Source organism: Molossus molossus, unplaced genomic scaffold (assembly GCF_014108415.1).
Source record: "Molossus molossus isolate mMolMol1 unplaced genomic scaffold, mMolMol1.p scaffold_m16_p_9, whole genome shotgun sequence".
NCBI classification, from domain to species: Eukaryota; Metazoa; Chordata; class Mammalia; order Chiroptera; family Molossidae; genus Molossus; species Molossus molossus.
In genome coordinates, this window is record NW_023425403.1 from 28,999,205 (window position 1) to 29,025,605 (window position 26,401).

Below are 26,401 nucleotides of genomic sequence, written 5' to 3' on the forward strand. Positions count from 1 at the left end.
ATACATGCCCTGGATGGTTTGGCTCAGGGGTTAGAGCGTCGACCCACAGACCAAAGAGTCTCACGTTTGATTTCGGTCAAGAGCATGTACCTTCGTTGCAGTTCAGTCCCTGGCCCTAGTTGGGGCCGTGTGAGAAGCAACCAATCGACATGTCTCTCTCACATCGACGTTTCTCTCTCTCTCTCTCTCCTTCCCACTCTGTCCAAAAATAGATGAAAAAATATCCTTAGGTAAGGATTAAAAAATAAATAAGTAAAGCATGCCTATTCTGTGCATAATGACTATCTTCCAAAGAATACAATATGGAAAGACAGGAAATGTACATTTGCAGTGCAGAAACCTGACAAGAACAGTGGTTCTCAACCTTCCTGATGCCGCGACTCTTTAATACAGCTCCGCATGTTGTGGTGACCCCCCAACCATAAAATTATTTTTGTTGCTACCTCATAACTGTAATTTTGCTACTGTTATGTCTTAGGTGACCCCTGTGAAAGGGTCATTCGACTCCCAAAGGGGTCATGACCCACAGCTTGAGAACTGCTGATAGACCTAGAAGATTAAGGTCAACAACAAGAGTTGTAAGTCATGTTGATAACAGTACCCTTGATATGATGTGATGAGAATGGTACTTTAGCTCTGTGATCTTCCCACCAACAATGCATAACCCAGCCTAATAATAATAATAATAACCAAACAAATCTCCATCAGAGGTCATTCTACTAAATACCGCACTAGTAATCTTGAAAATTACCAATGTCATCAAGAACAATAAAAGTCTGAGAAACTGTCACAGTCTACATAGAGGAGCCTGAGGACACCTGATGGCTAAACATAGTGTGGAATCCTAGATGAGATCTTTAAACAGAAAAACACATCAGGCAAATATTAAGAAAATCTGAATAAAGTACAGGCTTTACCCTTTATAATGTATGTTACATAATAATGGATCAATGTTGGTCCATTAGCTCTGACAAATGAACCATAGTAATGCAAGATGCTAACAGTAGGGGAAACTGGGTCAGGGTATTTAGAAACACTGTACTATGGTTGTAACTTTTCTGTAAGTCTAACACTAGACTAAAATAAAAATTATTTTTAAAAACACATGTCCACAAAGCAATACACATGTTAAAATATGCAAATTAAGAAAACATTTTAACCCTAATAAATGGTTACCTGTGAGGATGCAGAGAGGATGAGCATGAGGAGTGGGGAGAAAAGGAAAGAAGCCCCCAACCTTCTCATGTTACTGAAGAAAGAACTAAAATCTGGAAGGGGTGAGAGACTAAGCCCAGGTTGTACTTACACACGGGCCTTCTGACCTTGAGTCCACCAAAAGCTCTTTTCATAACTCAGGCCTGCTCTGTCTGCTCAGAGGGTAAGCTGACAGTGAATGCACTTTCAGGAAAGGAAATGAGGAACTTAGCAGGTGAACCAAAAGAAAGAATAAACTCGTCCATGAAGTAGAAAAAGAAGATGTTGCTTTGCAGCTTTAAAGCAAGTGACAGCATCCTGTAGGTTCCCCACATTAAACATGGGGGTTGCCTTTTGGCCCCAGAAAACTGGAGAGTAAGATAAGGGGCATTATTTAGGGCCAAACCTGGAGAAGCTTAGTTTTCAGAAGACGGACTTACTAACATTAAGTCAATAGCTACAAGGAACTAGTGAAAACAGGAGTGGGTAGGATTCATGTCTTGGACCAGAGGCAGGGAAACTTCTCCGTAACTGCAGGGCCAGAACTGGAGGAGGAATATTTGTGGCAGGGATAGAAAATAATTTTGTTCTATTTTTCCTATTTTCTTAGTAAAATATAAAACTTTCAAACTGCCTGGAGGTTTTTTAAGGTAAAGAAAGGAAGAATTCTTCCTATATTTGAATCAATAGAGAGTGGACATAAGAGCCTTAACAACAGCCAGCACAGTGGTGCCCAAGACTATCCCAGAGGCCAAGGTGAGCTGAAGGACTGGGCAAGGGGCAGTGGGCACAGGAGAGGACACCAGGAAGGTGGCCTGGGCACTTCCTGATTAGGTGCAATTCTTTACGTGATCCTCAGGAAAACTGATGGAATTCAAGTTAGAAAAATTCTACTCAAAATTAAATCATCTCAGTTAAAGCCTAATAAACAAATTAAATTTTCAAATCACAAAGGAGAACATGCTGTCCTTCTCCAAGCATCAGAAGACAAGTAGGTAAAGACACATGGTTTAAATTAACACAAGCCCACTCCTTAGGTCACTGGCCTTTAAGAATCCCCTGTGTGCCAATATCTTCTTTAAAAACCCACAAGTCCAGATGGCTCAGTGACTACAAGGCCACTACAAATGCATATATTTTCGAGTGAATGCTGGGAATGGAAGCTGGAAGAAAATTTGTCTGTCAGTCATCAATCAGTATAGGCTGGGATCCGAAATGCAACTGATACGTGCTTCACCAAATGAGAGTCTGCAAGGAGAAAGTCTTTTTTCCACCAGAGTTTTATCAAGGCTACCAAGGAGTTATGGGTCAATGCAATAAATACGTCTTTATAAATTATGATACATTTGTATAATGACAATCTATGCCATAATTAAATAAAAGTGGAGGGTATAGCTGTCGCCATTTGTGAAAAATATAGTAAAGAAAAAAATTAATTTGCATCCATGTGTACAGAATATTTCAAAGGAAATTAGTCACATGAGTTTCACCTGAGAAGAACTGAGTGGCTGAGAAACAAGAATAGCATTATACATTATTTTATACTCCCTGAATTTTGAATCATGTGAACCTACTGCTTCTTCAAAAAGTGTTAAAATAAAAAGATTAAATATTTATACATTTATACCCCAGTCGTTTCTTCAAACACTTAAAAAAGACGTATGAAAATGTATTCACATCTAATGCAAAAGAATAAATAACTGAGAGATAACAGAATTAAAGTAAAATGGGAAGGTAAGTAATATCCAGAGGTAAAGTGAGCAAATAAACGTGCACGCAGAATCCTGTCTAGTAGCTGGACATGGCCATGAATTTGGTGGCTAAAGCCAAGCAGGAAAAACAATCAGAGAATCAAGTGCTTGAAATGAACCAGTCTCTCAAAAAAGGAACCATATAAGGGAGAACAAAGAGAAATTCCTCTCAGACATCCACCTTTCAAAGACACTGAAAGCAAGGACATGTCCTCAACCACAGCTCACAGCTGGGGAAATACTCAGAAGTTGCCCTGGGACCACCTGAACAAGGACTGGGCAGGCCATTCACCACCCAGGGGCCACAGAGCTCAAGGCCCAAGAGATGAGAAGGATGGGCCCAAAAACAGCTCAGAGAGGGAACCCTACAAGTCACACATGCCACTCAGCACACAGGCTCCCAATTCCAACTGGAAATCTTTGTGTTTGACCAATTAAGTCTGGGGAAGAGAGAAAAAAATATGAATTGATAGCCTATTATCCCTTGTCTTTTCACTTCCTTCCATGGTACTGGAATGAAATAGGCATCAACTTCACAGCAACCCCATACACCTGATTTCCAGAGCTGTCTTATTGTTCATTTACCAGGACCACCCACTTTGGGAAATACAGCCTTTCCTTTCTTTCTCTTTCTTCTCCATCCCAGCTCCCCATCCTCAGCATCTCGAAAGCAGGTCCTAATCACCATGGCCCCTACGGTGTCACTCACATCCAGTGCACAGAGACAGTGCTATGTGCTCACTAAACTGGTGACACTTTCCTCCTGGGCACCCAGTTAAGCCACATTTTCTAGCCTCTCATACATTAAGAAGAAAACATGATTCGTTGTGGTCAGTGGAATGTGGGTGGATAAGATGTTGCCACTTCCGGGCCTGGTCCCTAATATGTTCTGTACAGTTACCCACAATCCCCTCACAGCCCCCCAGGGACCAGCTGGATTTTAATACTCACAGCAATGTCAGGAGCAAAGATGATGGAGCCTCTGTCAGCTTGAGTCTTACAGAACTATGTGGCACCAAGTCCCACTCTGCTAACCCACATGGGATATAATATGAGCAAGCAATATAATTGTATCTCTTTTTTTAATTTCTAAAATGCTGAGACTGTTTATTACCCATTAGCCTACTTTGTCTTAAAAATTGGGGTTCTCCCATAACAAAACACCTTAATATTTGACACTGGCTTAGCAGATGGATAGTAAGTGGTGAGGGCAGATTCAGGTTATTACAGTGGCAAAATACTGGCAAACTATTGCCTATAATACCATAAAAGTCAGACCCCTTTACTGAGCTTATAGTTCTAGAACAGGGTGCTTCTGTGCATGGTGGTGGTTATGATTCTAAAAAGAGCTGGCAGAGAATGGAAAAAAACAGAACACAGGGATGCTTGTGTTTTGTTACTTATTGTCTGTTATTGATGTTTGATCAGTAAAAGAATCAAAGAACTATAATGCATAACCGGCACTTGAGCAGAGGACAATCAAACAAAATAGTTAATCCAGAAATGTGAGACTTAGAGAATTGGAAAAGTCAATTTGCCAATTGCTTCCAGTCACTGAAAAGTACGAGACATCATTTTAAAAGACATTGTGAGTTCAAGACCCAGGGAGACTTCTCAGTTACACATTGTGGCTCAGGCCTTTGGCAAAAAAATTAAATTAAGGATGTGGTCCTTCCACCTACTTTTAGACATCCTCAAGGTGGCGACCAGTAAACTGAAAAATAGAATGAGGTGCAGAGGTGAGGAAACAATAAAATAAACAGCCTTGAAACTGTGTCTAGGAAAGAACTGTATAGTTATGACATAATGGTGCTTTCCGGAAAAGAATTAATCAGAAGGCTTCTATGTTATTGAGAGAATTATATGACTAAAGCAGTTATAATCTTGAACTAGGAAAGCTATGAATATGCAGTAAGCCTTAAATCAATCTTAGGCAGGAAGTAGGCTACAAATGCTGGCAGTCTAGGACTCAAGGTCCATTTCAGATGTGACAAGAAGGACAGTGGACAAGGAAGAACAATAAATGTGTAAGACTGGAGGGCTGAGCCAAGGCTCACTGAGAAAAATAAATAAGAAAGTCCCTCCCAAAGAGAAAATCAGAATCTATTGGGAAACTTCCCTCTCTTCCTGGAAAAAACATCTTCACAATGGGTGCCCTGGGGGATGCCAAATTTGCTATGAGCCAGTCATTACTCTTTGTCTTCTTTTTGTCCTTTTTCTGAATGAGAACTGTTACCACTACTACTCTAAAGTGTAGGAGGAAAAGAAGTGTGTATTTCTCTTTTGCTCAGAGGTTGCTGAACCACATCAGTGACTGGGTATAACTTGAAGTTGTCCCTTGGAGAGTAGATGTATATGCTCTATGTGTTAAAGAAAGAATGAAATAAATATTTGGTGCCTAGAGGGATGGATGGTGGTAGAGATTATTTTAGGTGTTTATTCAACCCATTTCATTTCCCTAAATTACATTAAATTACATTTCCTAACTTTCCCTGAGGTTCGGTGGGACCATGTGATTGAATTCTAGCCAATGGAAGAATTTGGCCTGGCTCCTAAAATCCAAAGAAAAACATCATATGCTCTCAGCAAATGAGAACTCATGAAGCAGAGTGTACTCTACCTACTCTTAACCAATGAGCATTGAGCACACACACCATCTGACAACTGCTGTTAGCCGATAAGTGTATTGTCCCAAGTTGAATGTGTTCTTCAGCTTACTGTTGTTTACTTCACTATAGCCTCTCTTTGAATCATGCATTTTCGTGTTGAACTATTTTGACTAATACTAACTGATAAAAGGTAAACTGACTAAACCTGCTAAAATAAAACAATTTAAGAATAGTTACAAATTTTATAGACACTCAAGAGTCTTTAATAAAATGGTCAAGAAACAGAGGTCAAGACCTTTAGGCAATCAAAAATAAATTGAAGACCTCTGACATATGAAAGGTAACACAGATTGCTTTAGCCTGGACAAATGTACCAATAACTATATTAACAGCATCCAGAAGAAATTAAGCATGTCATGACTACAAGAATTTGAAGAGACTGCAGATTCTTACTGTACAGTGCAAAAAAATGTATCTTCACAGGAATCCTACTATACAGAGCTTTTATTGTCCTCACCCAGTTCATACTTGCATCTCCAGATGCACACACCTGCAATACCCAGGATAAGTGTGGATCCGATGAGCCCTGACAGTACTCAAGTCCATTTAATGCAGTACCTGGCAGGACTAATGAGCTGTAGAAACATGAGATAGTATTGACCTACAATTCTCATACATGGGAAAGAAGTTGTCCAGCCTGCATGTTTACTCAGGCAGTTAGAAAAAAGAAAAAGAAAAGGCAAAGTTGAGAGGAAGGTGTGAGAGACTAAGGGAAAAAAGACATTAAAGGCATTAAAGTACCAGAAAGTCATGACACTTTAATCAGTACATATTAGGGACTTAAATTTTCACCTTGTCTTTACCCACTAAGTACTTATACCCCATCTATTATTAAAGAGACCAGAAGAGCACCCTTTGGCTATTCCCCTACATTACAAAGAAACCTAAGGAAGGTTAAAGTTCTTTTGGAAGGCAATTAAAACAAGTGAAAGAGGAAAAACCTATTTCAATAGGCCCAATGTGCGTGCTGCTACACTGACAAGAGAACAATACTGGATTCTGCCATTCCCTGGTGAAATAATGAGGTTCATTTACCAAGATTGACATTACTTCAAGATTCAGAGATGTTGGAAGGATTTCTCATCAGTTTAGAGAATTGTCTTTCCGATAACTACAAAACCATCACTTATGCCTGGAAGGTCAGTACATGTGAACAGATTGACTCCCAATGTGCACCACTGCCTCTTCCAGGGCACCCATCAATGCTACCATTCAACTTGACCCATTGCTTTCCTCCTCTGGTCCTACCCACAGACAGTTCAACCTCTTAGTGTCAATGAGCAACAACCATGGGCAAAGCTCTGTGGTGGGTGCTGTAGAAATAAATGAAAAAAACTCAATACATGCCTCCTGTCTTCCCTCAGAAAGCTTACAGTCTTGTTTGGAGGTGTCAGGACACCTGAGCTACTGATTTCACAAGGAACAATTAAATACACACATGGCACAACAACACAAGGGATGTTAGGGTTCACAAGAAGAAGTAAGCAATAGGGGTTGGCACATTTATGGCTGGCTTCATTGGGCCTTCCTAACAAGAGTTTTCTCTTTCCTTCTAAATCTGCTCATTCACCTTCTTCCTTCAGCTTCACTCAAAAATATATATATCTCTGTCCTTTTGGTTTTGTTTCTCATGGTTTTCCTATGCAAATCCTCTTCTTTCTACATGCCAAAAATTCACTCCTTCACTCGCGCAATCAACTTTTTCCCTTTGCAGAAAATTATTCTTTAGCCACTTGAAACTACAACAAACTACTCAAGTGGCCTCACTGCCTGACCTCTATAATATTTGGGCGTTCTCACTTAAAAGCTTTCCCTTCCCCTCTGTCTGTGTCTACTTGTTTTATGAATTCATACTATTTATTCAGTGAGCAGAGATAATATCTAATTATAATTTCCACCAAAACATTAACATGTTAGTAATGCTTAGCAAGTAAGAAAAATAGCAATGCCTCGACATTTCCCTTTTTATTTTTATCTCAAGACTTCATATGCAAAAAGAGATTTTAAAAGTGTAGCATGAAAGGGGTTGGTCCATTAGATATATATTAGGTTTATCTACCCCCCTACAGAAATGTTCAGCCTTTTAAATGGGGCATGCAGCTATTAGGTATTAACCCATCTGCTATGTTTTCTTTCCTGCTCCAGAGGACTAGCACACTAGTTCCATGGTACAAATCACATCAAAAGCTGGTTTTTTCTCAATACACCTAGACTACAATCAATGGACAGTCATTCAGAAATGATCAATTATGCTCTTATGCTCCCAAATGCCTAAGAAATTCACAAGAATCCAAACACCCCTTTCCTTTATGCTCTGACCCCACCCTAACTATAATCCCTGCTCCCTCCCTTCCCTACACAAATCCTCTAGCCCAGACAGCCAAGCCTCCTCGGTGCTTCTTGGAGATACCAAGACTTCTCATTCCAGCTACCCCTATACTTAACCCATCTATTGAGGCCTAGATAATTAATGACATTTCTCACAAATCTTTCTGGACCATAATAGCTCTTAGTAATGACTCACTTTTTAAAATTTGGAATATGAAAATAATTAAGCGTTAGCAGCACAATGTAGCATATGTCAGAAAGCCAAAGGAGAACTAACATTCTGTTTATATCAAAGTAAATCAGCAGCTCCATAGGAGCAGGCAGCAGAATTCTGCAGATTATGTTCTCAGTATCACACACATATTTATACCACACTGAACTATTTGTGGTTTTTCCTTCCTACAAAGTTTACAAGCTTCTTGGGGGCAGAGACTATTTCTCATATAGCTGCAGAACCCCGTGGGATAATTAGCACTAATAGTTCTGGACAGGATACACAGAAAGTACTCAGTGGCTTGTCAATGATTTGCTCCATAGGAAAGCTAGGGATATTATGTAGTTGAACTGTAGAGTCCCACTAACGCAATAAATCAGTTATAGAGCATTGAGAAAAAGTGTGACATTTTCAATGATTTGAGTGGGACTTTGAACTCATAGAGACCCACTCTATATGCAGTTTCAGCAGAGAGGATGTGGTGGAGGGAGAGGAGAGATTAACAGAATCAGAGTGTCAGTTCTCAACAGGACTTCGAAATCATCTGATGGAAGTCATCATTTTAGAGATGAAGAAGTTCTAGGGAAGTCTCCTAACTGAAGCTGGAAGACCAGCTTCTCGGCATAAGGTGGCCTCAGTCCTGACTGTGCCCTTTGCACATGCAAGGCAGCTTTGCAGCAAGAATACACATGCCATTTCTCACTGAAGGAGGTACCTCACCTCTGCCTGGAAGCAGAGAGCGAAACATCATTCAGAGTTCCCGTCCATGGTTAATGAGAATACACTTAATGTCGTTTTAATGATGTGTAACATTGTTAATTGCAGATCTATTGTAATTGCTTTCTTTTCTTTATCTCATCTGTGCTACATGAAACAAATACTAACACATACTCTGAACAATTAAATTGTTCAGCAAGAGTACAGTCAAGTGTTCTTATCACCAGACTGTACTCTTGCTGAACAATTTAATTGTTCAGCAAGAGTACAGTCTGGTGATAAGAACACTTGAGTTCAAATAACTAAACCCTTAATTGAGCAGCTAAGATTTTTTTTTCTTTAAAAAAAATTTTTTTTCAAATTTTCTGTCATTACTTTCTTGGCTCAGGTAACAACAAAGAAGGATTGTTACCATGATATTTTTATAAACAAACACTAACTGAGTATCTATGATACATAGGCACTGTTCCAGGAATTATAGAAGATCAAATGAATAAAATTATCTTTCTGTCCTCAAGAATCTAGTAAAATGTTTAAAAATGAACACACAAAAAAAGAAAACATAAAGGACTAATAGGAAGCTATGGAATTTCAAAGCAAAGACAAATTCCTTAATGTTTCTTAATTGGGGAAATCAAATGAATAAAACCATATGTGTTTATAAAGCAATATCCATAGAAATTAGAAAGTTATTAAATTCAAAACATGGATATCTTCTATATTAGGTAATTCTTTAGAATTTATATTTACTTCTGACATTCAATTGCTTATTGACAAAAGAATATGCTTTTTCCATAGATGTTAAATTTTAGTTTTCTCCAAAGAGCAAGTTTTATTTGCCTTCAACAAAATATTGCTACAGCAGAGTTAATAATGAAAAATAATGTAATTCTGTGTGTGTGGCACATTTTACAGCTTCCAAAGCATTTGCACAAATACTATTTCAATAGGTCCCATTGGGTTACCTCAAAACCCGCAGGGGTACGCAGGGTCAGTATATTGTGATTCTGGGTGTGTATACGTGCATGTTATCATTATTATTTTCATTGTGCACAAAGGACTCTGAGGCTCAGAGGAGTTTGGTGAGTGACAGTGATAACTGGCATTTGTCAGACTCATCAGACAAAAAGAAAATTGCTGGCTAAGCTCTCCAATCTAAAATTACTTACAAATTATTACACTTGAAAACTAAATGGTTCTGGGAAAATTGTAAAGCCACATGAAAAAGAATAAAACTAGACTATAGTTTGTCCCCATGTACAAAAATTAATTCAAAATGGATTAAAGACTCTAATATAAGATTTGAAACAATAAATTACATAGAAGAAAACATAGGCAGTAAACTTTTAGACCTTGGTCTTAGAGAAGATTTTATGAATTTGACTGTAAAAGCAATAAATGAATGAGACCATATCAAATTAAAAAGCTTCTGCACAGCAAAAGAAACCACCAACAAAACAAAAAGCCAACCAACCTAATGGGAGAAGGTATTTACAAACAAGTCTGACAAGGAATTAATATCCAAAATATATAAGAACTCATTCAACTCAACACCAAACAATCTAATTAAAAAATGGGTGGAAGACCTGAACAGACACTTTTCCCAAGGAGACATACAAATGGCCAACAGATATATAAAAAGATGCTCAACTTCACTAGCTATTAGTGAAATGCAAACCAAAACTACAATGAGATACCACCTCACATTTGTTAGAATGGCTGTTATCAACATGACGAGTTATAACAAGTGTCGGAGAGGTTGTGAAGAAAAAGGAATGTAAACTGGTACAGCCACTATGGAAAACAGCATGGAGGTTCCTCAAAAAATTAAGAATAGAATTACCATATGTCCCAGGAATCCTTCTTCTGAGTATTTACTGGAAATTTTTGAAAACACTTATTCGCAAAGCTATACGCACCCCAATGTTTATTACATTACTCACGGTGGCCAAGACATGGAAACAACCAAAGTGTCCTTCGTAGAGGACTGAATAAAGAAGGTGGTACATACACACTATAAAATACTATTCAGCCATAAGAAATGATAAAATACTGCCATTTGCAACAACATGGATAGACCTTGAGAATATGCTAAGTAAAATAAGTCAGTCAGAAACAGCTAAGAACCACATGATTTCACTCATATGTGGGATATAAAACTGAAACTCATGGACACAGATAACAGTATGGTGGTTACCAGAGGGAAGTGGGGTGAAGGATAGTAGAGAATAAATGGGGCCAAATATATGGTGACAGACAATGATTTGCCTTTGGATGGTGGGCACACAATGCAATATACAGATCATGTATTATATATATGTATTATATATATATTTTTATCCTCACCCAAGGACATTTTTTTATTTTTTGTTCAGATAGAGTGGGAGGGAGAGAGAGGAAGAGAGAAGAAGAGAGAGACACATGGATGTGAAAGGGACACATCAAGTGGCTGCCACCCGCAAGACCCAACCAGGGCCGGGGACAAACTGCAACCGAGGTACATGCCCTTAGCGGGAACCGAACCCAGGGTCTCTCTGGACCGCAGGCTGACGCTCTAACCACTGAGCAAAACCGGCCAGGGCCAGATCATGTATTATAGAAACGTACACTTGAAACCTACATAATATTATTAATCAATGTCACCCCAATAAATTTAATTTAAAAACAAAAAAAGAAAGAAAACTCATGTTCCCAGTGGTATATGTTGTCTTGAAAAGCATACAAGCCCTGGGCAGCACAAGGCCCTAGGGGCCCAGCTTCCCCTCTTCTTCACGCATGGCACCTTGTTCCCCCCTCGGATGCTGGCCAACCTCTCTTCTCTCATCCTTACTTCCCAACAGAGGTTCAAAAGGCAGCCATTTGTTCTTCTACCCTAAAGAGCCAAGGGCACTGAATTATGTCCTTCAAGAGTATTTTAACTTTGTTATAACTCTGAAGGGGAAGTCTTTCAGCTGGTAAACACATTTAGGGCAGCAGCCACCAGGTGGAGGAAGGTTGGTACTGAATCACGATGTTGCCATGTTTCCCTGCAGTGAGGGACAAAGGGCCTCCAAGCTTATGTTCGGGGTCACTGAAGAAAAGAGCAGCTGGCACTAATGCGTCCTGCCTTGTGTCCCTGAAAAACACTTCAGGGATGAGCAATGACAGACTTAACAAGCAGGGAAAACCCACTGAGTCTCCAGGGCAGAAGTACAAAGAAAAAATCCGTAATCTGGGAAGCAACCAGGGCCTGAGAGCGATGTCCCCATCCCTCACTCCCAACCTCACACATCCACATTTCTCCTGGCCTGAGCTCCGACTACAAAGGCTCAAGCCCTGTGGTTCTTAAAATCTGCCCCAAATCCAGAAAGGGGTACCCTCAAGTCCTACAACCACGACCCACGCTACTCTTCCCTCCCTTCGGAAGTTCACGGTGGGAAAAGCGGTCCTCACCTCGTAATGGGCCACGCGCTGAGATTCAGATATCAGTTGTGCGCTGCACACCTTGCAGTAACTGTCTGTAAATAAATCCTGGTCGATATCGGAGGACTTCATCGGGCTAGAGGAGAATCAACAGAAAAGAAAAATGAGTCCACCGCTTTGATCATTATGCAAGACTTTAACTGTGTGGAAGAGGCACGAGCGCGGTCTCAGAGCCCACAGTGGGAGCAGTGGGGCAGCTCTCCCTGAACCTTCGGTGCCGCCTCTCCCTCTCCGAAGTGTGCAGCTCATTACTCTCCCGTGAATGCCACTAGGGTCGCTGGTACTGTAAAAAAGGAAATCTAGCTTTCGTTTTCTGTTTGATAAATCAGACATATCAAATGCACTCACTGTCAAGAAATTATAGAACAAGATATGTTCACATATGGTTTTATGTTCATTATAAGCACTTCACACACCCAACAATATTATAAGCACTTCATACACCCAGCAACAGGAAGTAGGTTAAATGGATCTGAGTGCGTCCATACACGAGAACACTGGGTGACTCCCACATCTAAATTCAAATCAAATCCTTTTTTAAAAGACTATTTAGTGAAGTAAAAAGTATACCATTACCAACAAAAGTATACCATATTTAGTGAAGTAAAAAGTATACCATTACCAACAAAAGTACACCATATTTAGTGAAGTAAAAAGTATACCATTACCAACAAAAGAAGTTTACAGGTCAATATGCACAGTATTATACTAAATTTTTTCAAATATATATAGGTACATAGAAAACATTCCAGGAAGTTTTAACAAATTTTAATAGCATTGACCTTTAGGATATTATAGGCCTATGTAATTTTCTTTATTTTTACATTTTCTACAGTGAACATGGAATATAAATTAGCTTTGTCGAGAGCCTTATAATCAATATGAAATCTAATTTGAGTTTAACAGCTATACTTTTAAAATAAAATCAGACCAAACTATAACTTATACTTTATCAAACTTGGGAGTCCTCACCATTCCTGCTGACTCTTCTACATTTAGGGTTGTTGAAATTCACAAAGGTCACCTTCACCACTCCATACCACAGTTGAGACCACAAAGGTAGATTTAAATATCTCAAATTCCAAACCCTAAATCAAAATGCAGCCAAGGGTCTCAGGCTTGTAAAAGTGACTTGTCAGAAAGGTGTCTTGTAGCAGCTAGAGTGTAATGGTACCACCCTAGAAACACAACAATGCATCAGAAGGTCTTCCTCCAATCCACAAACTTTCTTCATTCTCTCTCCTGCCTGCCAGGCAAAAAATCAAATACTGTGCCTGGCAATATGTGATATGGAAAGGCAAGAGAATTTCAGAAAATAGGTGGGCGCCTTGGAGTTCATCTTATTCCAGTACCCTCCTTTTATGTATGAGACTGTCCAAAATTGCATTGTTGTTTTTGGCATGGTTATAAATACTGCCTAGCATGCATGATTCCAATTTCTACACTCCAGATCCATCTCAGGTCTAATGTTACCTGCCAGTCATGTGATGTTGGATAGCACTAAGATCTGTAGGTCTCAGTTTTCCTCCTATAAAAATCGAGAACATAATATTTTCCATGCCTCCTTAGAGAAGTGTGGTGAATAGCAAAAGGAGAAATATAGAAGGTACTATATAAACTGTAAAGGTCTCTTCATTTGTAAGGAATTGTTTTCACACTTTTAATAATATATATACTGATATTGGTAAGATGTTGGCCAAGTCCTTTTTTTTAATGATATGAATAAGTTTATTTTCATGGTTCTTGACATCTGCTGAACTGTGGAGTCAGGCTCCATCTGGTAGGGCTATGTGGTGCCTTGTATCTGCCTGCCTCCTGGAGTCCTATTTACCATCTCCAGAGGCTCAGCTTCTGGAGAAGCTGAAGGTATATTTAGACAGGTATGTTCCCAGGAAGAGTGAGAAAGATTTGGAGCCCAGGCCAATGACATCAACTATACTAATTTGTTTCGTGGTCCATCGTGTTCTGGCTTCAGACAAATAAGACAGTTGCTAATGAGATTGATGCCACTGTGTGTACTTTTTGTACCTTGAACTGCCTCTTGACAAAGATCTTGTTCCTGGTTTTATTTCTGTTCTATAGGCTCATTAGGTTCTCTTTTTCTCTGAACATAAAACCTCGATCTTTGATTTTGAAACCAAATTAGGACTCTTGACTCTGGAACCCCAATTTCCTTAGCAAGTTGCTCTCTGGAATCAGTTCTAGGATACGGGTTGTTCGCAGTGCCACAATGAGGGTGTGTAATTGGGAGGAAGTGTAGCTGGTACAATACCATCTCTCTTATCTACTTTGAATCTTCTCCACAGGGTGATCTTGGACTTGGCTTGTTTCCAAGTCCTCCTCAGGGTCTGCTCTCTTCTGGACTTGGAGTCTAGCACTTCTATTCTGAAACAAGATCTACTGATTTCTAGAGCAAGCTAAAGGTAGCATAACCTGGGTAAGGGCTTTAGTTGGATGCTTTGATGAGGATTTTCAGTTGATCTTCTGTGAATGTGGTGTAGCACTGGCTATGATTCATTGCTATGGTCTTGTTTGGAGAGTTGTCTTGAACCATGTTGGAAGAGAGTTCTGAAGTCTCAGCCTTCCACCAGGAGTGACCAAGTCTTTGGTTTTTTGTTTTTTTTTTATTGTCCTCACCCGAGGACATTTTTCCATTTTTTGTACAGACAGAGTGGGAGGGAGAGAGAGGAAGAGAGAGAGAGGGAAACATCGATGTGAAAGGGACACATCGAGTGGCTGCCACCCGCACGACCAACCAGGGCCGGGGACAAACTGCAACCAAGGTACATGCCCTTAGCGGGAACCGAACCCGGGTCTCTCCGGACCGCAGGCCGATACTCTAACCGCTGAGCCAAACCGGCCAGGGCACCAAGTCTTAATTAAAGCAACACAATGAAAGACTGTGGTCCATTTTGAGGGATTTTGGAAACCATTTAAATAGCCTGCCCACATAAGTAAAGCATCTTCCTGAAATAAAAGGATGCCTGCCTTAACAACTCTAAACTCACTGTCTACCTTGGCCTTGGCTGCCATGGCCCATTAGGGCATTTGGATTAAGTGATTTAAAAGGATTCAGAGTTTCTTCTCCTAAGAAACAATAGCACTTCTGGTTTTTCAGCGCCCCAGAACCATAGTAATTCCAGATAGCAAGGACCACTGACTCGCAGCTGAAGTGGGCATGGTTTTTGGGAAGCATCAGTTTTAGCAGATAGCCCAGGCAGCCTACAGTCTCACACCTGAAGTGGCTGGAGACTCATTATCTCACATGACAACCTGTTCCAGAGAGTCTGACAAATGCACTTGTTAGGTACTTTTTAGGTTGCATCAAAATCTGCCCCACTGTAGATTTCACTAATTGAATCTGTCTTTGGGTATAACGCAGAACAATTTTTCTCTCCTTTTTCATGAGATATCCTCCCTCAAGTGTTTGAATACAGCTCTCTTCTATCTATTCCCACTCCCTGTTCCACCTTACCATCTCGGTCTGTCTATTTCTTTATAGGCCACATTCAAAGGCAGTGCCAAGAACATAATGAAACACTACAGATATGGGGCAGAGAATCACAAATTCGTACGAATATCCAAAATGTCCAATGTCTTTGTAGCGGTCTCTAGACACATCCCGGAATGCAAATGGAGAAGAGGTGCTTTGGTGATGGGAAAATGTAGTACAACATTTTGAAATGCCAAATGGGAGAAGACTTATTAGGTGTGGTTTTGAAGCTAGGCTCCTATAAGTAGTTGTGTTTAAATATTATCGTGTTCTCTGCTATTTTTAATAAAGAAGTGCACGAAAATAGATTCATGGGTGACCTGGTTAATAGGAATCTACAAACTCACTGCATACTCCTTCCTCATTATACAACCAACTGCAGAAATCAAACACTGTGAAAGTATATTCAAGGTACGTGTCGGACCAAGCGGGGCCCGTAGGAGTCTGAGTCTCGGTAAAGCAGCTGTGCAGCAGAAATAGCTTTAAAGGCAGAATATAAAGTTTGTGTACTAAAAAAAAATATTCAAAGGAAGAAGAGAATATCATGGCTTTTTTTCCCCACTGTTTTATACATATGTTTGCATATAAGAATATTGATTTGAACAAGCCCATAAAATGACAATAAAGATGCCTCTGAAATTTACGAGGCCCACATGGAATACACGGATAAGTTAAATTCCAGTAGGAGACAATTAGTGGACAAGTGTCAGCCTGGGTTGGGCATGTGGGGTTTCCTCTAGGAAAAGAGCACGCTCTCTGTGTAGGACACTTGAAACAGCTGGAGGGGCTGATTTATGATTTAAAGAGTGAAATTCCCAAGGAGGGAAGGGACTGCCAGTTGATTCCCTCCTCTGCTTTTTAGAATAAGATTATCAGTTTCTTTGGCCTTAGGAAGTACAGGTGAGCTGGTAAGAAAGAAGGCGAACCTGACTGCCTTTCTTTAGCCTTGTCCATGGTTCTGAATCTTCAGCTAGACCTGACACAGGGCAGGCCCACTGATTACTAACTGGTTAGTCCTACTGTCCCAGCAGAGCTAGTGTGTGGTGACCTCCACCCTAGAAACACACTAATTGTGCCACACCCTGGGGCCCTGGGACATTGTGAGGAGAGAGAGAAGAGTGGAAGAAGGCAGAAGTTTGATTTTCTGGACCTGAAACAGATCTGAGTGAAAGCTTCCTCAGTGTCCCCCAACCTGGTGCATTCTAAAGCAAACACAGAAGATTTGAATAACCTCTCTGTCACTCTTCAGTATCCATAGAGGCTACTGATGTCTGTATTTTAGTAAAGAAACCCAGAGTGGAGTTGGAGGCAGTATTAGAACAGGAATCTGATAAGATTTTCATTTGCTGCCTCTGGTCTCTATTTAGAGATCTATTTGCAGGTGTAGTTGTGACAGTGTATAACTTTGAGGTATAGCTAGGTGTAATAAATAAAAGAAATGTAGGGGAGAAGAGCTTCTGTTTAGTCAATAATAGTGTTTAAGTGTCTACAATGTGTGAGGCACGGGGCTAACAGAAAGCACAGTTTCTGTCTTCCGAAACTTCATAGAGCTACCGAGTAAGAAGAGATACACACAAATAACTGAAGCACAGGTGGCAAATGTAATCTGGCCAGTAAACAGTGCTACAGGATTTGACAAGATAAGTGGGATTATAAGAAAGTCTTCAGAGAGCTTCTACAAGAGTTGAACATTTAAGGACGGACAGGATTAGAGTGGAGGGAAGTGGGTTCCAGCCCAAAAGCTAATTCTTGTTCATTGCATGAAGAAAAATCTTACCAGCAGTAGGCATGGGAAGACAGAGGGGCACTAGTAGGGTTAAGTTAAGATAATGCAACATGAAGTGAGGTGGCTGCAAAATGTAAGGGGGAGACAAACACAAAACACTCAGGACCCACATGGAAGAAGGAGAGACTGGGGGAGAAGAGCCAGGTCCCAAAACTTTTCTCAAGTGCAAGGAATGGCCATTTCAGCCTCTCCAGCTGCAGGTCGGAAGCCTTCTTTCTGCTGCTTTCTGCGTCTCAAGAGCAGAGACACAGGAACACAGGCTGAAAACCCAGAAAAACCTGAGGCTTCATGGCAGAGTGTAATATTCTTCATTCCATTCCATTCCTGAAAGTGTTACAATAGCTTCAGACTCAAAGATCCCAAAACCCATGCAGGGCTCCTCAGAGGAAAAAGACATTAGTTCAAATCCAAGTTGGTAGCTCGCCAACTAGGTTTCTGAGCAAGTCTGTATCCTCCCTGAGCCCTTGCTTTCTCATTTGGGAAGCAGGGGAAACATTCTCACGGGGCCATTGCGAGGACTGGAGACAATATAGATTTTGTTTTTAATCTAATGAAGACTGTAGCATATGGCATACACTCAAAAACAGATATTACCACCATTATTATAAATATTATTAATTTTGTATTCTTATTATTCTTCTCATTTTCAGGAGGGATGTTGTAAATATTTAAGCAGAGGAATAAATAGACGCACATTCACCCTAACGGGGAAGATAACACAGTCGGCGTGCTGAAATCACAGCTTTTATTGCCATTGCAGGCCTTCTCTTTTGTATTAACAACATCATCCACCAAAATGGCCCATTTCCACTGAATTCCACTGCCAGCTGACATGCAGGCCTATGCCTGTGAAGACCCCACGCTTCCCGAGACTTAAAATCTATGTATGTTGTCAGTAGTTGCTGCTGCTGGCAGATGGGACAGTTTGATGGGAACTCAGTCCCACCTTCTCTCTTGCCCCCTGGTGCGCTTCTTGCTGTGACCTGCCCCCTGGGGGATCCAAAGGGAAGCACATACCACCCCAAAACTGGGTGCATCCCAGCTGGGTGGACCCGCAGCCCCTCACTGTGGTCACTCTGAGATGGCCACAGCTGCCGTGCTCCCCAGGGTCACCTCCTGACCCCAGTCCCTTGCAGAGTAAAGACCTTGGCTTGGCAATCCCCGCCAGCGGATGTCCTGTCACTAGTGAAATTGGGCATTTCCACTCTAAAACTCATCTCTAAGATCTAATAACCTCCTTTCCACCCACTCTCTCCCTTCGCTAGCCGTTTAAAAATAGGATTTAAGACATATGGTAAAATGGAAAGGCAACCCACTGTATGGGAGAACATCATTGCCAATGATACATCAGATAATGGGTTAATTTCCAATATATATAGAGTGCTCATACAACTCAACAAAAGGAAGACAAAGAACCCAATTAAAAAATGGGCAGAGGAACTAAATAGACACCTCTCCAAACAGGACATACAAATGCCCAAGAGACATATGAAGAAATGCTCAACATCACTAATCATCAGAGAGATGCAAATTAAAACAACAATGAGGTATCACCTCACACCTGTCAGAATGGCCGCCATCAACAAATCATCAAACAACAAGTGTTGGCGAGGGTGTGGAGAAAAGGGGACTCTAGTGCACTGCTGGTGGGAATGCAGACTGGTGCAGCCACTATGGAAAACAATATGGTGTTACCTCAAAAAATTAAAAATTGAACTTCCATTTGACCCAGTGATCCCGCTTCTAGGAATATACCCTAAGAAGCCTGAAACACCAATCAGTAGGAATATATGTACCCCCATGTTTGTAGCAGCACTATTTACAATAGCTAAGATCTGGAAACAGCCCAAGTGTCCATCAGTAGACGAATGGATAAAAAAGCAGTGGTCCATATACACAATGGAGTACTATGCAGCGGTAAGAAAGAAAGATCTCTTATCCTTTGAGATGACATGGAGGGACCTGGAAAGTATTATCCTAAGTGAAATAAGCCAAGCAGAAAAAGACAAATACCACATGATCTCACTTATATATGGAATATAATGAACATAACAGTCTGAGGAATATGGTAGACCCAGAAACATGGAAGTAGGGCACAGACTGACATCCCTCAGAAGAGGGGGTGGGGGGTGGGGTGGGAAGAGATAAACCACAGAACTTACATGCATGTATGCATGACCAACGGACATGGACAACTAAGCCGGGGACGGGGCGGGGGTGGAGTGGGGAGGGGGGTGCCAATGGGATAAAAAAGGAGAAATATCTATAACAAAAAAATAAATAAATAAATTTTTTTAAAAAAAAAGACACTTGGCAATTTCAACCAAAGAGCTGCTCTCACCTACAGGGGCAGACTTCTGGGTCTCCAAACTGTCACTCCACGTGACCTAGTGAATTCGCGGGTACCGGGGATTGAGGCTCCTCTAAAGATGCTCCCAGCAGTGCCTGGCCCTCGTGAAAACTCCAGACCCAGAAGGAACACAGATTTTGTTTGACTCTTACAAACACATTGACAGCGGCTCCCGAGCCAGGCTCAGTGCTAAGAGCCTAAACCCCTGATCCATTCCCTTGCAGAGACAGACAGTCGTCAGCCTTGTTCTCTAGGTGAGAAAGCAAGGGTTAGGACTTGTGCGACTACTGCAGGGTCACACGGCTCCTAGGTGGTAGTCGGGTGTTTAAGCAAGCCAGAGATGATTGTGTTCATCAGCTCTGCCCTCACCCCGGGCTGACTCCCTGTGGTGGAACTCAGCACATGAACCCTCAGTCTGTGCCCCTACTGCCTGTCTAGTGAGTGCCACTGGGAGGAGGGGGGCTGGGGGCAGGATTGGGGGACATCTGTAATACTGTCAACAATAAAATAAAAATAATAATAATAATAAAATACTTACCGTGAAAGTGAAGGACAGACACCTGCCCAGAATAGATATGCTTAGGCCTGGCGAGCCCCTCCTATCCAGGCAGAGCCTTGGAAGCTGTTACTGACCTCGGGGCACAGACTCTCTTCCAGTGTTCACATGAACCAAGCTGGAGTGTGCTGCTGTCTTCCCATACAGTCTAGTCCTGCTTCTGCATGTACACCCACAGTCTGTGCCTCTGTGACCTCAGTCACCTCAGATAAGGCCCCTACTTCCGCCCTCCCCAAACACCACAGACCCTTTTGGCCGGTCTGGCTGGCTCCTCTTCATCCATTTTGGGACCCTCCACTCTGTGCCCACCCTCGCCCCACCAAGGCCTCTGCTCCAGCAGCTCTGGTCCTCTGTGTCCAGTGTCCACTGTGCTTCTGTGTCCTTCCATTTTGACAAGCTGAATGGTAGACTGAAAATGCCACCAGCTAAAAGGAACCATTCCCCAGTATGAACGTGAAACAATGCAAGGCATCTCACTGTTGCTAAAACTCGGTACATTTAAAAATTATTAGTATCCCAAAGGCTATGGACATTGTTTAGGTGTGGTTTTATTAGTACTGGAGTGGGTCAAATTCTGCTCAGAAGGAGGAAAGGTATGAGAACTGGGCTGACCCTTTATCAGCACAGAACAAAGAAGTCTCGCTCTGCTCCTTTGTGGGAATCCTTGTGAGTTTTTCCTCCACTTGCAAAAGCGCTCCTGAACTGGAATTCACCTTTGGTGGCCTGACCTTTTCCGGTTCTACACTGTCCTCCTGGGGCACGTTAAAATGCCTTCCCCTCAAGCCTCAGCAGCAACAAAAGGAAAAAAGCTTTGAGAGACAAACCTGCGGCTTCAGCACACATCTCCACAGTGCCCACCACCCCACATCCCAGCCCAGCAGCTGCAGAGGATGGGCTGGAAGGAGGGACTGTCCTGTCCCCTTCACATCTCCCTCCACGTGGAGGTGGGTGATGCAGGGCTGGGTTGCCATGGCAGCAGACCAAGCAACCTTAGGGAAAAAAAACCAACCATGAAAAGTACTCCAAAAATGAAAGCATATTAGTCTTCCATGAAATCATGCCAGAGAGGAAAGGGGTGGGGAGCAGCACAGATAAAGGAAATGCCCCAAACCTAGCTTTCGGGGCCTGAAGAGTCCAGCACACACTTTCCTTTAATTCACCATCCACTCCATAGGTGGCCAGTCCGGGGAACCGGGAACTTCCATGAAGTGGCTGAATCAGGGTGAAGGTCAAATGCATGACCAGCTTGAAGAATATTTTTGATGCTTTTTTTTTTTTGAGATGAGCCCTTTCTTCTGGTCTGATGCTGCTTTCTCCATTCCTGATGTTGTTCAGAGAAAGGAATTTGGCAGTCCAGGCCCCTCACCATACATCAGCCACATGCAGGGGCAAGCTTTGCTTTCCAGCCTGAGCTTTGTTTAAAGAGACATTCAGCCCAGCCAGTGTGGCTCAGGTATTGAGCATCGACCCATGCACCAAGACATCACAGGGTTGATTCCTGGTCAGGGCACATGCCCAGGTTGTGGGCCCAGTCCTCAGTGGGGGGCATGCAGGAGGCAGCCAATCGATGTTCTCTCTCATTGATGTTTCTATCTCTCTCTCCTTCTCCCTTCCTCTCTCTTTAAAATCAATAAAGAAAAATACTTTTTTAAAAAGAGACATTCAGAGAGAGGGGTTAGGGTCCGGGGGAGAAGGAGAGAGAAAACTCTGCATGTCACTCCCTCCTCTTGCTTGGCATTGCCAGGAGCTGCAGAGCTGACTCACACCATTGGAATAATTGCCTTTTAATGGCACCACTTTCTTCGAGTGTAAAACCAAGCTCTATGATTCCTGACTCAGAGGCATCTGCCACTGCTGGGCACACATGCCTCACCCACGGCCCTGGGCCCTGGAACCACATCTGTCAGTCTTGTTTGCATAAGGCACAGGCTAGCCTGCTGGCATCTGAAAGGAGCGCAGCGAGCATGCCCCCAGCTTGGGCAACCTCTGGGCACACACCAGTGCCTCTGCCACCTCTGAGGAGGCACATGTGCCTGGCTCCTTGACACTTCTCCCTTCTCTGGCCCCTTAGCCTTTGTCTGAATGAACATGTCTGAATTTTTTACTCCAGGGGCATGAGTGGAGCCCAAGGCTACAGAACACTCCAGCCCCTCAGATTGTTTATGAAATTCACCAAATAACCTCTGCCCAGTCCAGGACATTATACAGCCTCATTAGGACCCCAGTCTATTCATTAAATGGATTTGTATTGAGTGCTTACTGTGCACATGGTGCTGATCTCACAGAGAAGGTCCATATGCTGGGATCCAGCATACATCCTCTACATAAACATGGACAGGATTCCTGTCCCCTTCTACACATACATCAACTATTCACACCTGCTAACAGACAATGGCTCTGGCTCTCCCATGTATCATTCTAGAGTCTCCACTTGCCCCGTGGTCCTCACCAAGATTTTCATGTTGAACCCCTGCCTCTTCCTAACAGCAGAGACCAGGGATAAAGGTGGGTGGAGCTAGCAGGTATTCCAAAAGGTAGAAGCTATTCTGCTTGGGTGCCAAAGGCCCCTTTGGAAGCTGCCTTGGGGAGAGCCCTGGCAATAAAGCAGTGAGCTCCACTGTACCCCGGCTGACTGACAGGTCTGGGCAGCCTGATGGAGCACTCTTGTCAGGGGAAACACTGTCTGCGCTTGCAGGGTATTGATGGGCAAACGCCAGCCCCTCTGCCAGTCACGGGAGGCCAGAGCATTTTCTTTCTCTTTCTGTACTTGCAGAGAGGCGGCATGGGTGGGGGGTGGAGAGCGTGAATTTCCCATTATGTTATCACTTCAAGTCGGAGCAAAAGCAGAGCGCCCATCACAGGAGGAAAGCCAGAGGCAGAGAAAACAAAAAGATCACTAGTCCACAAAGAGAAGGAGGGGAGGGAAGAAAAGATGGGGGAGTAGAACAGACTTCTTATGTTCCTGTTGCTCATTCCATCAAACTAAAGGGCTGTGCACCCAGGTGGAAAAGCCACTCACATTTGAAAGAACAGGCTCCCGCCCTCCCCCACCACTCAACGAAGGGACGCCCGGGTGGACTCCCCACCTCCAGTGTGCTCGTTGCCTGTGCCTGCTCAACAAGCTAAAAGATAAGACCTTTCTTCTTAACAGTGGATACAAGCCTTCCAACACACAGTTTATAAATAAGTATTCCATTACTCTAACTTGTTTACATGATTTATCTTCACAAGACTGCCCCTACTAAACCAGACAGATTGAGGGCAGATTTAAATGCAGCTATCACATCCAGCGCTCGCAGGCACCGTGCTGCACCTGGCCCCAACTGCAGAGGAGGGCGCAGATAAGACGGGCCGAGCTGCTGCAGGGAAAGCCGTTCCTCTTATTTTCATCCGTACTCCGAGGCTGCTGCGTGGGCTATCAGTCAGCCAGCAGACAGGTTCAGCTCCACCCTCCACACAGCTCACTCACGGGACTGGGCTTCCCCACAAAACCCTGTTTGGTCTACATTTGCCCACTGCTTTTTCCAAACATCGGCATAATTGTAAAGTCCATGTCTGGGGTGGCCGAGATGGAAAGGCACCGGAATTAAAATGTTACAGAGGTAGGGGCTGCCTGTCCACAGACTGACAAAAGCCCGTGGGCCGGTCTGCCTGTTCCTGAAATCGTCATCAGAACTTCTCTTCTGATCTGAGCGCTGGTTTGAGATCGGTGCCACCTCTTGCTTTGGGACGCAGCGAGAGGTAGTGAAAGTAATGATAGCTTAGAGAATTCAGCTACCAGGGAAGCTAGGCATAGAAAGGGGTGTGTATTTTGCTCATTCATGATGAAAGGATTAGTAAAAATTAAAATACTCTCAAGTGTTGAGGAAGTTGTGTGGACACACGGGGTCTTTGGTGAATTTTTGAGAGCAGGAGAATTTGAAAGCATTATTTCATGAAGCTAAAAATCCAGCAACATCACTCCTGGTTTACAGGCAAGAAACACTCTTGCTCACACACACCACCAGGCATGTGAAGAATGACGATAGTGACATTGTTCCAACAGCCAGCCCTGCACTCAGCCCCAGTGCACAGCCTCAGGAAAGTGGGTGGGTAAACTGAGGCACAGTCACAACATGAGTGGAGCATGGCAACACACAGCAGTTCAATATGTACCTGAAGAAAATAAGTCCAAGAGCACATACACAAGATCCTTTTTATAAAAGCAACTAAAATACCAATATATACATCTTGGGGATACATGTAGATAAGAGACAACTCTTAAAATGTTTGGCACAAAACTGAGGACAGGACTCAGGATGACGATTTCTTCAGAGGGGAAGGATGAGAGAGAATCACATGACTCAGTAGAGACAAGTTGTTGCCAGATCTTAACTTTGCTTTGGAAGGTGTTACAGGGGTGCTCATCCTGTTATTACAGGTGGTAAATGAGAGAGGTAGGGAGGGAGGGAGAGAGGAAGGGAGGGAGAGAGGGAGGGTGGGAGGGAGGGAGGGAGGGAGGGAGGAGAGAGATGATAGAGACCACATATAACATCAATGATAAGAGCTGATTTTCTAGAAACAAATCTTCCACACTCTCTGTAGCAGAGACATAGTTTTGCTTGTTTTGTTTTTTCTTGGGTGGAGGGGGTTGCCCCTTTTCCCCATCACAAAAGATCAGGCTAGAATCCTCACCCTGTCTTGCACTGTGTCATGTCACTGAGTTCCGGCTGATGGAATGTGGGCAAGTCAGTGCACGCTTCTAGGCCTGGCCCTAAAAGTCTGCTGCCTGATCATGTGTCTGCTTCCTCCTGCAGGTTGGGTATGATACCCTGGTCAGTGTTGGAAGCCATATGTTAAAGAAGGCAGGGTCTCTGAAAGCCTCGGTCCTGAGTGACTACACGAAGTAGAGTCCCAAGTCCCCAGTCCCTGGTGCCCACTGGACTTCAGGTGCTTGAGAAGTGAACTGATTCCAGGGTTTATGGAGCATCACCTTAACTAACTCAACTGGAACACAAGCAGCTTGACATGGCTGGAAAACAATTCCCCAGATGCGTACTTTTTACCTCATTATAGCTCTTACATACTTTGTAAAAAAGCTGGAAAAGCCAGAGACTTCGAGGGTCTTACACTCAAGAGATGACATTTCGACACTGCCTTGGGCTCAGTGCTCTGACAGCACTGAACAGCCCAGACCTCACTGAGAATGCTCATTCAGGGCAGTCCCAACCCATCCTCATTTGAACAGAATGTGGGGTTTTTATGACTCTAAAATGAAGCAACTTCTAGGAAAGTATAGCATGGTTTTAGGACTTGGCCCGTGTACAGGTGCACTGAGTCCCTTTTCGGACATTTTAACTAGGAGTCCTTTGGAAACACCGGGGCACCTTCTAGGAAGGCTGCTCGATTGCTCTCTAGCTTTGAGCATGCCCATCCTGCTCAGCTGCTGGCACGCTGGTGCTGGTGTCGTGTGAAATCTGCTTCGCCATTTGTGAGGGGGTACACTGAGCAGATGGTCATGACCACTGGGAGGCCAGGTAATGAGCAAATGCCTCACATCAGAGTTTCAGGGTCTTGTCGCCTCGCCAGAAATGACAGCCTGGCTGTCTGGCAACAGCCCTGATGTTGGGGAAAAGCATACATCTCACCATCCCAGTCCTTAACATAGTTACACTTTGGAATTCTTGCCCCAAATCCATTCTTCTCACCTTTCAGCTAAGGTGAGCAGGTGTTGGGCACGTTCCAGGAATCTTGCTGACATAGATTCATCACCTGGCTGAGCCGTTCCTGGCTTTGGGGGAAGGGTGACACCCTCCCCGGCCATGCCTGGCTCCCACGCGCCTGCTCTAGCCCCGCCCCTACCTCAAGCCTGGAAGTGAACCGTCAGCAACTCCGTCTAACC

The 26,401-nt window shown here is 42.9% G+C and overlaps 1 protein-coding gene across 1 annotated transcript in view; it reads right to left on the bottom strand.

Moving 5' to 3' along the window:
* Nucleotides 1-26,401, bottom strand: part of ZMAT4 (zinc finger matrin-type 4) — a 321,685-nt gene that overhangs the window by 236,025 nt on the left and 59,259 nt on the right. The window contains exon 2 of the mRNA XM_036249781.1: nt 12,306-12,411. Coding sequence (XP_036105674.1) covers nt 12,306-12,407 — 102 coding nt within the window. The 5' untranslated portion in view covers nt 12,408-12,411. The remainder of the gene's footprint in view (nt 1-12,305; nt 12,412-26,401) is intronic.